We start from the raw sequence: 11,443 nt of genomic DNA, 5'->3' as shown, positions 1-11,443 counted from the left end.
GGTTGTAGGTATTTCCCTTTCATCACTTTAGATATGTCCTGCCCCTCCCTCTTGGCTTGCAGTTTCTGCTGAAAAATCAGCTGATAAGCTTATGGGGATTCCCTTATATGTTATTTTTTGCTTTTCCCTTGCTGCTTTTAATATTTTTTCTTTGAATTTAATTTTTGTTAGTTTGATTAATATGTGTCTTGGTGTGTTTCTCCTATGGTTTATCCTGTATGAGACTCTCTGAGCTTCCTGGACTTGGGTGGCTATTTCCTTTCCCAATTTAGGGAAATTTTCAACTATAATCTCTTTGAACATTTTCTCAGACACTTTCTATTTCTCTTCTTCTTCTGGGACCCTGTTATTTGAATGTTGGTGAGTTTAGTGTTGTCCCAGAGGTCTCTGAGACTGTTTTCCATTCTTTTCATTCTTTTTTCTTTACTGTGCTCCTTGGCAGTTATTTCCACCATTCTATCTTCCAGCTCACTTATTTGTTCTTCTGCCTGTTATAATCCTGTTGATTCCTTCTAGTGTGTTTTTCATTTCAGTTATTGTGTTGTCCATCTCTATTTGTTTGTTCTTTAGCTCTGCTAGGTCTTTGTTAAACATTTCTTGTATTTTCTCAGTCTGTGCCTCCATTCTATTTCTGAGATTTTGGATCATCTTTCCTATCATTACTCTAAATTCTTTTTCAGGTAGTTTGCCTATTTCCTCTTCATTTATTTGGTCTTGTAGGTTTTTAACCTTGCTCCTTCATCTGTAGTATATTTTTTTGTCATCTCATTTTTTTGGATGGGTGGGACTGTGCTCCTGTCTTACTGGTTGTTTGGCCTGAGGCTTCCAGCACTGGAGTTTGCAGGCAGTTGGGTAGAGCTGGGTCTTGGTGCACAGATGAGGAACTCTGGGAGACCTGACTCCGAGGAATATTCCCTGGGGTCTGAGGTGGTCTGTTAGTCCAGTGGTTTGGACTCAGTGCTCCCACCACAGGAGCTCAGGCCTGACCCCTGGCCCGTGAACCAAGATCCCACAAGCCACGTGGCAAAAAAAAAAAAAAAAAAAAACCAATGTGGCGCAGAACAATAACAAAGAATAAGAAATAAAATAAAATTAGAAAACTAACAGATATATTAGAAACAATAAATGTATAAATGAAACAACTGGAAGGTAAAACAGAGCCACAATAGCAAAAAAAATAAAAAATAAAAAAAAATTAAAAGGCCAGAAAAGGCCTTGGCTTAGGCAGGGCGTGGATGGGGCCCTGGAGTGCCACCAGCCTTGGAATGCAGAGTATCAGGGCCAGGACCTCAGCAGGCTCACCAGGGCCCAAGTGGGTGTGGGAAATGCTAGCTACATTCCCCCCCAATCCTCATACCCCCGAGGGTCCCTCCCCATTCACTTCTAGTCTTCTTCCCCCATCCTCCAATGCCCCCACGCAACCAGAGGGGGCCCCTGAGGGTGGAGGACCAGGCCCGTGACCCCATCAGGCTCCCTGGGGCCCAAGTGGGCAGGGGAAATGCTAGCTGTGCTCCTCTCCGATCCTCTGAACCCCCGAGGGTCTCTCCGCATCCCTGTTGATCCCCTCGCAGTGAGTGGGCCTCTCGAGGCGTGGGAACCCCTCCCCTACCACCACCCCTCAGGGGTGCCAGTCTCATTCCACCTCCACTTCTCCTCCCCCCTCGCTCCACCTCCCATGTTCTGCCTTGTCTTTTGGGGGTTCCTCCCATACCCTTGGGTGTCGAGGTCCCCCACCAGCATCTGGTAGGTGCCCTAGTTGTGAGGAGACGCGGACTCTGCGTCCTCCTACTCCGCCATCTTGACTCTGCCTTCCCATGTTATGTTCTGATGTAAATTTTAACCTAAAAATAAGTCTTCACCAGAGCAAATGAAATGCCACTTATGGTGAAATATTATACTTTATAGTTTTTCTCAATTATCAATAAGGTTACAGACACCTAGAAAGGAGTAAGCACACCTCTCATAAAGGTCTCAATTTCCTTATGAAAGAAAATGACATAATGAAAACTTAAGGGAGGAAAAAATAATAATATAACCACTCAATTCCATATATATCTTTACTACTTACAAGGATCTTTCATATATTTTTGATCCTCACAATCACCTGGTAAGGTAGGCAGGTTTCAGTTTTTCATTCTAATGAGGTATTTTCCCCATAAACACTGAAGAATGCCAAGAAAAGTTTGCTCTTGAACCCTAGTTTCCATGTATTTTAAGAATAAATAAGTTCTTTAAAAAGCAGGTTTTCTGGGCTTCCCTGGTGGCGCAGTGGTTGAGAGTCCGCCTGCCGATGCAGGGGACACGGGTTCGTGCCCCGGTCCGGGAAGATCCCACATGCAGTGGAGCGACTGGGCCCGCGAGCCATGGCTGCTGGGCCTGCGCGTCCGGAGCCTGTGCTCCGCAACGGGAGAGGCCACAACAGTGAGAGGCTCGCGTACAGCAAAAAAAAAAAAAAAAAAAAAAAAGCAGGTTTTCTGACTAACTTTAGTTTCAGAAATTACATTAAACATTTCTTATTTTCATAGTCCATCCTTTACAAAGAAGATAAGAAATTTCTGAAGTCCACCTTTGGATTCTTTTCAGATTCACTCTGACTAAGCAACATTTTTAGTTGAGAGAAGTGTTTCTTTGTTTTGCTCACATTCCTTGAGGAGCAAATGGGTGTTGACTGTCCAGATGTAGCTGTTCTGAAAAGAAACATAAAGCCACACTTAGGTATACTGAAAAACAACAGTTCTTCCTTCTTAGCCTAGATACCTGCTACTAGAATCGTTTTCTACTCTTCCATAATTATGGCCATATATGAGCAGTGGCTGTACCCAGCAAAGTCATTCCCATTTTATTAAAAAATCTCCTCACGGGCTTCCCTGGTGGCGCAGTGGTTGAGAGTCCGCCTGCCGATGCAGGGGACACAGGTTCATGCCCCGGTCTGGGAAGATCCCACATGCCGCGGAGCAGCTAGGCCCGTGAGCCATGGCTGCTGAGACTGTGCGTCCGGAGCCTGTGCTCCGCAATGGGAGAGGCCACAACAGTGAGAGGCCCGTGTACCGCAAAAAAAAAAAAATCTCCTCACTAAACAGGCTACAGGCAACATTTAGGAGGTATAATGGGTGGTTCTGGAAGCTTCTATCACCACCTGAAAGAGAAAGCTAAAGGCAAAGTGTCATCAGGTCTGAGTTCCTTGTAAGTCTGACACCAAGATTCATGACAATTCTAAGCAAGGACTTTAAAAACATACTTTTTCTTCAAAGCTCAAGACCACTTCTTTCTCAAAAGTGAAGAATATCAACCTACACATATAGGTACCATTCCATTGTATTTTCGCCCCTACAATATAAGCTCCATGGGGCAGACACTTTGTACGACTAGCTGTATATTCCAGTGCTTTTTAACAGTGCCAAGCACAGAGGATGCCCTCTAAAAATACCCACTGAATAGATGATTCCCCATCTGGTATGTGTGTATTTATGCCTCGCTCTATTTCCTTCCTTCTAATTGTGTTCATCCCCCCAAACAATATTTGGGGTTTGTCAGTCTCATCCCTCTTCTGACTCCCCATCCATGATAAATATGAAATAGCTTTCTCTTTCCTGCATATATCTAAGAAGGAGTCTGGTCTAAATGCAACTGAATTATTTTAAATATGCCAAATGTTCTTTTATCTGCACATGTCCAATAAAGTAGAAACTTCCATGATGAATTCCTATTGTACCAAACATCAAAGTAACTAGGAATATAGAGAAAACTGGACTTGAAAATTTAAATGTCAAACCCAATATAAAAAACCTCAATTCAGTAAAAACAAGTAATCCAGTCCTTGCTGAATTTTGTTATTGATTTTCAAGAAACTACCAGACTCTTTTGTAACAAAATGTTTGTTTAAAAATTCCTTTCACAGTTTCTATGGAGTTAAATTTATTGATTAGCATAGTGAAGAGTGTATTGAGGATTACTAAAAATAAAACATGTGCCCAGTCACACAGTTAACTTAGTATCATTTCACAAATCCCTATTCAGTTAGATTTCCATAGGAATTTCTGATACAGGAAACAGCAAGAACAAAGGTTTAGAGCAGGAAAGTAAACTGTGAGTGGTTCAGTTTTGCTGACACATAAGATGAATTAAGGCAAGCAAGAGAGGCAGACAGGTTGATGCCAGGTAGTGGGGGCTGGAAATCCATGCTGGAGTATTTGTTCCATATGCTACAGAGTGAGGTGCTAACGCTTCTAATCAGAACTGTGTTTTTAAAAAATATCAGACTTGGACTTCCTGGTGGCACGGTGGTTAAGAATCCGCCTGCCAATGCAGGCGTCACACGTTTGTGCCCTGGTCCGGGAAGATCCCACATGCCGTGGAGCAACTAAGCCCGTGCGCCACAACTACTGAGCCTGTGTTCTAGAGCCCACGTGCCACAACTACTGAGCCCACATGCCACAACTACTGAGCCTGCACTCTACAGCCCATGAGCCACAACTACTGAGCCCATGTGCCACAACTACTGAAGCCCTCACGCCCAGCGCCCGTGCTCTGCAACAAGAGAAGCAACCCCGTGAGCCTAGAGCCCATGCTCCACAACAAGAGAAGCCACTGCAAGGAGAAGCCCGCGCATCACAACGAAGAGGAGCCCCTGCTCGCCACAACTAGAGAAAGCCTGCATGCAGCAATGAAGACCCAATGCAGTGAAAGATAAGTAAACAAATAAATAAATTTATAAAAAATAAAAATAAAAACTATCAGACTAGAAGGGCTTGAAACTAGGAACAGGAAGACTCAGGGAATTATTGTAGTAGTCCTGGCAAAGAGTGAATAATGACCTGAACATATAGCAGCAGCAGGGAGAAAAAGGAAAGAATAGCTGCAGACACCTTGGAAGCAGGATGGATAGAAACTGGCGACTAACTGGACCAAGCCTGAGGGAGTAGGATTGTCAACTATACTCAGCATTTCAGGTCAGAATGTCTAGAAGGGCACGTTCATTTATAGAATAAGGAACTTAGGAGGATGGGCAGGTTTGAGTAGTTACCTGTGGGGACATGTAGGGGTGGGAAGTGGATATATTTAATAGGCAGCTGGGAACAGGCCCAGGGAGAGACTGAAGTAGAGGGACACACCTGGAAGTCAGTGCAGTGATGACTTCCTCAACTGCATGGCAATTTCAGGGGGTGTATTAACAGAGAAATTAGAACTCATGGGTTAACACTGGTAATTTAAATAGCTGAATGGATTGATACCTGAAAATCAATGATGGGCTCTTGGCTTTGGAACCAGACATATCATGATTTATCTTTGCAGAACTTAGAGTCTTTCTCTCTGGGGTCTTTAGGCTGAGTTTACTTGCAGGAGTGGTAGGATTGCTCTTCAATGTTGATAGAAAGCTTCTACTTTCACCATGATGTTTAACTGTTCTGTTGCATGTTTTACAAGTAATCAACTGCCATAAAAAGAAGAAATAGTGGGTCTGATTTCTCTTATAATTTAATCCAATAGACTGCATGCTCATTAAATTCATATACATAAGGTACTAAACCAGGTACTACAGGGTGAGTAACAAAGGCTGCCCTCAGCAAGCTTGTAAACTAGCAGCAGGAATCAGACAAGACACAAATTTAAAAGAAAATCTTCAATAAAAAGTTAATGGCTAAACACCTGTATATAATTTAAAACACCTTTTTAAAGATGATAAAGTCTTTACTTTCTCAATGTAAAATTGTGTTCGGGGGGGAATGGAGGAGACTGGGAATGATACTCTTTAACATCTGGAAAGTTGTTCTTTATAACAATAGTAGACATTTAGCATTTTTTTGCAGACAAACTCCAAGCCTTTTCCCAATAAAACATGGCAAAATATCACTGAAAATTTAATTGACTCCTTCAAACCTTTATTCTGTAAATACAGGTCTAAAGCAATTTATAAAACCAATCAAATGAATCCTCACATTCTCATACTTCTTCACTTCATTAGCGATAGAGGTTGACTTTCTTTTCAGGATTCATTTTTCAACACATGGTTCAGTTTATTATAATAGCTAAATGCCTTTCTTCTACATATCTGACTCACAAGGCACAGGGTTCAGCCCAGGCCTCAACAAAATTAACAGAAACTAGTTTAGCTGAGAAATACTCTGATGTTCATGAGCAGGTAAAAATGCATTTACAGAGGTCTATTTAAGGTGCTTTATGCTTTCTATAAACAATCAATTTTATGACAAAGCAAAATTCATTTACCTGTCCAATTATGGTAAACTCCTAAATATGGCAGTTCTAGTCTAAGTTATTACCAACTGTAGTCTTGGGCCAGACATAATCTGTCATAATGTCCAGAATGCCCAGCACAGTGCCTGGTAGTAAGCAAGCACTCGAATAGTTGATAAATGTTAACACAAAACATGCAGATAAAGTGTATCTGATACTGATCTCTATACAGTAAACCAGAGTAATTTGCTTTTGGTTGTTTTATTGCACTTAACATCCCCAATACACAGCATTGTCTGGCATAAGATAGATCCTCAATAAATGATGAATGAACATAAGATGCACTTACCTTTGTTGGGCATAAACTTAAATACATACTGTGACATGGAGCAGAGGTGACTGAAGAAGTAACACTGGTACCTAATACATAAGGCAAGAGCCTTATGTATACCTAATACATACTGCTGTTCGAAGAAAAGAACCATTAGCTGAAAAAATAATTTAGTGGTAACTGCAGTTCAGGTGAAGTCACACTGGTGAGCTCAACAAATTCTCAACTTTGTGAAAATAACTGTGCTCAGCAATAAGATCTGGGCAATTGAGAGTTCACGATGTTTGGTTTTAGGTAATTGTGAAAAACAAAAATAAGCTGTACTCTTGATGAAACAGTAATCACTAGAAAGAAATTCTATGTATATTTTGACAATCTAAATATACTACTACAAACCTCTGAGTTATATTCAGGCTAATTCTTAACCTCATCTTAAGTGAAAGAAAAGAAAATTCTGGTTTATTTATACATACTGGAATTGAAATCTTACCAATACACTTTTGGAGTCTTTGTACTTTTTCAAAATTTTTGCTTCTTTAAAACTGAGTGTATAATTTCTTGCTTCTCGATTACGAAGTTTCTGTATTTTGGGTGTCAGTTTGGATTTGGGTTTGAGACGTACTCGAGACTTATCCTGAACCAGCAACTGGAAACAGTATGGACATGTTCCTTCAAAAGTGCTTTTATCATCTAAAATTATACAAATGAAATTCACGAGTCAGCAAACAGAATATTTTGTTACTGCAAACTATCAATATTATAAATGCAAAAGAGTATATTATTTAATACAAGCAAATATACATTTTCCTTAAGCACACTCAAAATATGAGAATTTACAAAAACATAAATCAGCAATAATTTATTTTACAAACACTATAATTCTATCCATTCACTCCTTTTAGCAACAGATAGGTAAGTCCCCACCCTTTGCTACACTGTTCATTACTTGCTACCAAGTAAAAAAGGCTGTATGTCTCATCAATTTTACAAACACATTTATCACAAAATAACAAATTATATTGTGACTTTTCTTTTTTAAACAATTAGCACAATTTCGTGGTTGTGAGCTGGGCTTTGTCTGCAGTACAAGGTAATAGGACAACAGACTTGTCCCAGGACCTTTATGCAATCAAGAAAGCATTCACTGACCATCTACCATGCTAGGCTGTGGAGACATAAATATGCAAGTAAAGGAGTTGCTATCTTTATATAACTCACGCTCTTGGGGATCCCTAAACAAATAAAGATAAGACTGGTAAAAACTGCAACAGAATATGATTAAAATGCCCTGAAAATTATTAAACTCTGCATAGACTAGCCAGAAACACTTCCAACAGGCTTCAAAAAAGTCATCACAGGTGACTGTAAACTCTTATCTGTATTTGGAAATGGCATCTATTATTGGTAATGGGCTTTCAGGTACAAGTACAGTGAAAAAGCAAGCATGGTTATTTAGGGAAAGGTGAGGTGTGAAGGTGATGCTGCTGGAAAGGAAGGTGGGCACACTATCTGTTATTCAATAAATATTTATTGGTGAGCCCTGTGTTAAGTGCTAGGGATAGACAGCACTACAAAAAGCCAAAGACCATGTTTGTAACTTAGCTCTGCCAAATGTAAAATTCATTCATATTTACTGAGTGACAGTTAAGTGCCAAGCACTGTTCTGGGTGTGGGAAATACCACCGTGAACAAAGGACAATTCATGCAGAGAGACAATGAATACAACAATGCCAAATGTTAAGTGCTGGGGAGAAAAAAGAAATACAGGAAAAGGGGAATGGGGCGTAGCGATGGAGCTGCTATAATCTTAAATAGGGCAGCCAGGGAAGGCTTTGTGGGGTGACATTTGCAAGAGACCAGAAGGAAGTGAAGGAGGAATCCAAGGAGATATGTGAGGTAAGATTTCCAGGTAGAAGGAAGGGCAGGTGAAAAGGCCGTGAAACAGCACGGGGGCCTGGCAGTGGTTGGAGTTCAGTGAACAAAAGGGAGAGCAGGTCAGAGAGGTAATGCAGACCTGTGACATAGGGCCATGGAGTCCCTTTAAAAGATTTTCACTTTTACTCTGAGATGGGCAGTTATTTCAGAGTTGGTAGCAGAGAAGTGACATGATCTAGCTTAGGTTTCTATTAGGCTCACGTTGGCTGCTGGATTGAGACTGGACTGTAGAAATGCATGGGAGCTATTGCCAATAATCCAGGAGAGAAACTGATGGCTTGGACCTGGGTGGTAAGTTGGATGTGGAGAGAAGTGGCTAGATATTGGATATATTTTAAAGCCAGTGGGATATGCTGGCGTACTGGCTTGGGGAGGAAGGCTGTTAGTGAGTCAAGAGTGGCTCCTAGGTTTTTGGGCTAATTCTTAAGGATGGGGTTACCATTTACTGAAATGGGAATAACTGGAGGAGGCGGGTTGTCGTGTTGGGGGATAAAGCTTGAATTTTCGCCTAACATAATATTCAAAAAAAGTTGTCAACGTATCTGGATGAGTCTAGGATTCGCGGGAGTGGTCTGGACTGGGGATATAAATTTGCAAGTCCTCAGTATGCAGAATTTAAAGGCCATGAGAGTGGTTGAAAAACTGTCACCAAGGAATTGAGTGTAGCTAGAAAAGACGTCCAAGGGATGAGTCCTGGGACACTCCGACATTTGTAAGTTGGGGAAATTAGAAAAAAACAGCAAAACAGAAGTACTGGCTAAAGAGCTAGGAGGTGAACTTTGTGATGGTCCGGAAGCCAAGTGAGGAAACTATTCCGAGTAGACTAATCAATGCGTCAAATGCCGCTAATAGGGCAGGCAAGATAAGGCACGTTAAGGAATTTGGATTTTTTACGAAACTGAGAAGCCTCTAGAGGGGGTTTATTATGGCAGTGGGTCGATCCGATTCTTTTGGATCATCCTGAGCGTTGTGGGGAATGAAGGCGAGCGGGGCGACGACAGCCTGACCCACAACCAACGGGCGTCCTCCCTACCGTGTGACGAACTGTAGGCCCACCTGCAAAAGAGAAAGAGACTCATAAGGGACGAGGAAACACCCCCTAGCGGCTAGCCTCCCGCTCCCCCTCCCTCCCTCTCTTACAGGAGATAGCGGGCCTGGCCCGGGCAGCTATCTTGCAGTTTCCGCGCCGCAGCCTCAAGGTAGTGCTTCTGCCTCATAGCCACCGCCACCTCTGCGCCGCTGAGACCCGGTGACAAAAAGAGACTCCGGAAACCGGCTTCCCAACGTGGCGGACTTTGACGTCGGGATAAAAGCTCCTTCCGGAAACAGGTGCCCTAGGCTGAAGGGTTCCGGTGCCTTCGCGTCCGGTCCGGCGCGCAGGCGACCCTCCCCCCGCCGTTGGCCCCGCCCCGGGTCCGGCGATCACCTCAGGCGATAGTCTGGGCGGAGCAGCTTGACTGGGCAGGGGTGGCAGCGTCAGCAGCCGAGGGTGCCGCCCGCCTCTCCGTCTTTGTCTGGTAGCCTCCTTTACCACACCCCTGTGGTCATTTCATCAGCTCCCGTCGCCCTCTAAATTTGCGGGCTGGGGTACTGACTTGGGCCGCGGCGGACGGAAGCGCGGTCCGCAGGGGGGCAGCTGGGAGAAGCGAGGCCTCGAGCTTCCTTCCTTCCTTCCTTCCACTGAAATTCACATGACATAACGTTAACCAATTTTAGGTGAACAACTCAGCGATGTTTAGTACAATTGCAGTGTTGTGCAAACACCACTGTTACTAGTTTGGAAACATTTCTATCAGCCTACCGGTACCCCATTAGCAGTTACTCCCCATTCTTCCCTCCCTCTCAGCCCCTGGCAACCACTAGTCTGCTTTTTGTCCATATGAATTTACCTATTCTGAACATATCATATAAATGGAATCATACATGGAATCTCTTGTGTGAGGCTCTTCCATTTAGTATAATGTTTTTGAGGTTCATCCACTTTGAAGCCTATATCAGAACTTCATACCTTTTTATGGCTGAGTAATATTACGTTGTATGTATGTACCATGTATTGTTTATCCATTCATCCATTGATAGACATGTGAGTTGTTTTACCTTTTGGATATTGTGGATAATGCTGCTATGAACTTGAACATGTATTTGCTACTGTATCTGTTTTCTATTCTTTTGGATTTATACCTAGCAGTGAAATTGCTGGGTTATACTGTAATTCCATTTTTAGCAAGGATTCCAGTTTCTCCACATCCTCACCAACACTCATTTTCTGTTTTTTTAATTCTAACCATCCTAGTAAGTGTGAAGTAGCATCTCTTTGTGGTTTTGATTTGCATTTGTCTAATGGCTAATGATGTCAAGCATCTTTTCATGTGTTGTTGGCAATTTGTATATCTTTGAAGAAATGTCTGTTCCACTTCTTTGCCCATGTTTAAATTGGATTATTTGCCTTTTGTTGTTGAGTTGTTAAGAGTTTTTAAAAAAAATATTCTGGATACTAGACCCTTATTTATCCTTCATTTTTAAGTTCAGGAAGGAGTCAAATGATGCAAAAGTTTGTAAAGAGAAACTATATATTTACCCCTATATAGACATATTTTAATTTTTCAGAAGAAAAGTTATTACGTCTGCTCTTCCCACCTTTCCATCCTGCTTCTGTGAGGTGATCAACATTAGCGGTTGGGTCTCTTCTCCTTCTATGACCTTACACATGTAAACACTTGTATGAATGTATAAATATCCCCAATTGCTATCACCACACAAACAACAACAACAACAAAAAACCAAGACATACACAAAAACCAAAAACCAAAAATAGAATGTTAGTCCTTTACGATATAACTTGCCTTTTTCCTTAACAACAGGCCACAAACATCTCTCCAGTATATACAGTTCTCACATGTACTTTCTAATAGCTGACAATATTACAAAATGTAATGAACCATAATTTATTTTCCTATTGATGAACATTCGATTTTTTTTCAGTGC

At 41.9% G+C, this 11,443-nt stretch overlaps 1 protein-coding gene across 3 annotated transcripts; it reads right to left on the bottom strand.

Annotated features, from left to right (window-relative positions):
- Nucleotides 1–2,465: 2,465 nt before the first annotated feature.
- Nucleotides 2,466–9,675, bottom strand: RMP24 (ribonuclease MRP subunit p24; the record flags this gene model as incomplete). 3 transcript variants are annotated; one of them, XM_079717248.1, is made up of 5 exons in its annotated part: nt 2,466–2,687; nt 5,232–5,458; nt 7,014–7,213; nt 9,492–9,514; nt 9,599–9,675. In XM_079717248.1, 5 exons carry the CDS (start codon nt 9,673–9,675, stop codon nt 2,534–2,536), a joined length of 681 nt encoding a protein of 226 aa, XP_079573374.1. In that variant the 3' UTR covers nt 2,466–2,533. The 3 variants fall into 3 exon arrangements, with proteins under 3 accessions (XP_079573374.1, XP_079573376.1, XP_079573375.1); XM_079717250.1 differs by having other exon boundaries at nt 2,466–2,682; XM_079717249.1 differs by having other exon boundaries at nt 5,232–5,431.
- Nucleotides 9,676–11,443: the final 1,768 nt, after the last annotated feature.

This window comes from Hyperoodon ampullatus (genome assembly GCF_949752795.1).
Source record: "Hyperoodon ampullatus genome assembly, chromosome: 13".
Taxonomy (NCBI): domain Eukaryota; kingdom Metazoa; phylum Chordata; class Mammalia; order Artiodactyla; family Ziphiidae; genus Hyperoodon; species Hyperoodon ampullatus.
This window is presented reverse-complemented; position numbering and strand designations above follow the sequence as displayed.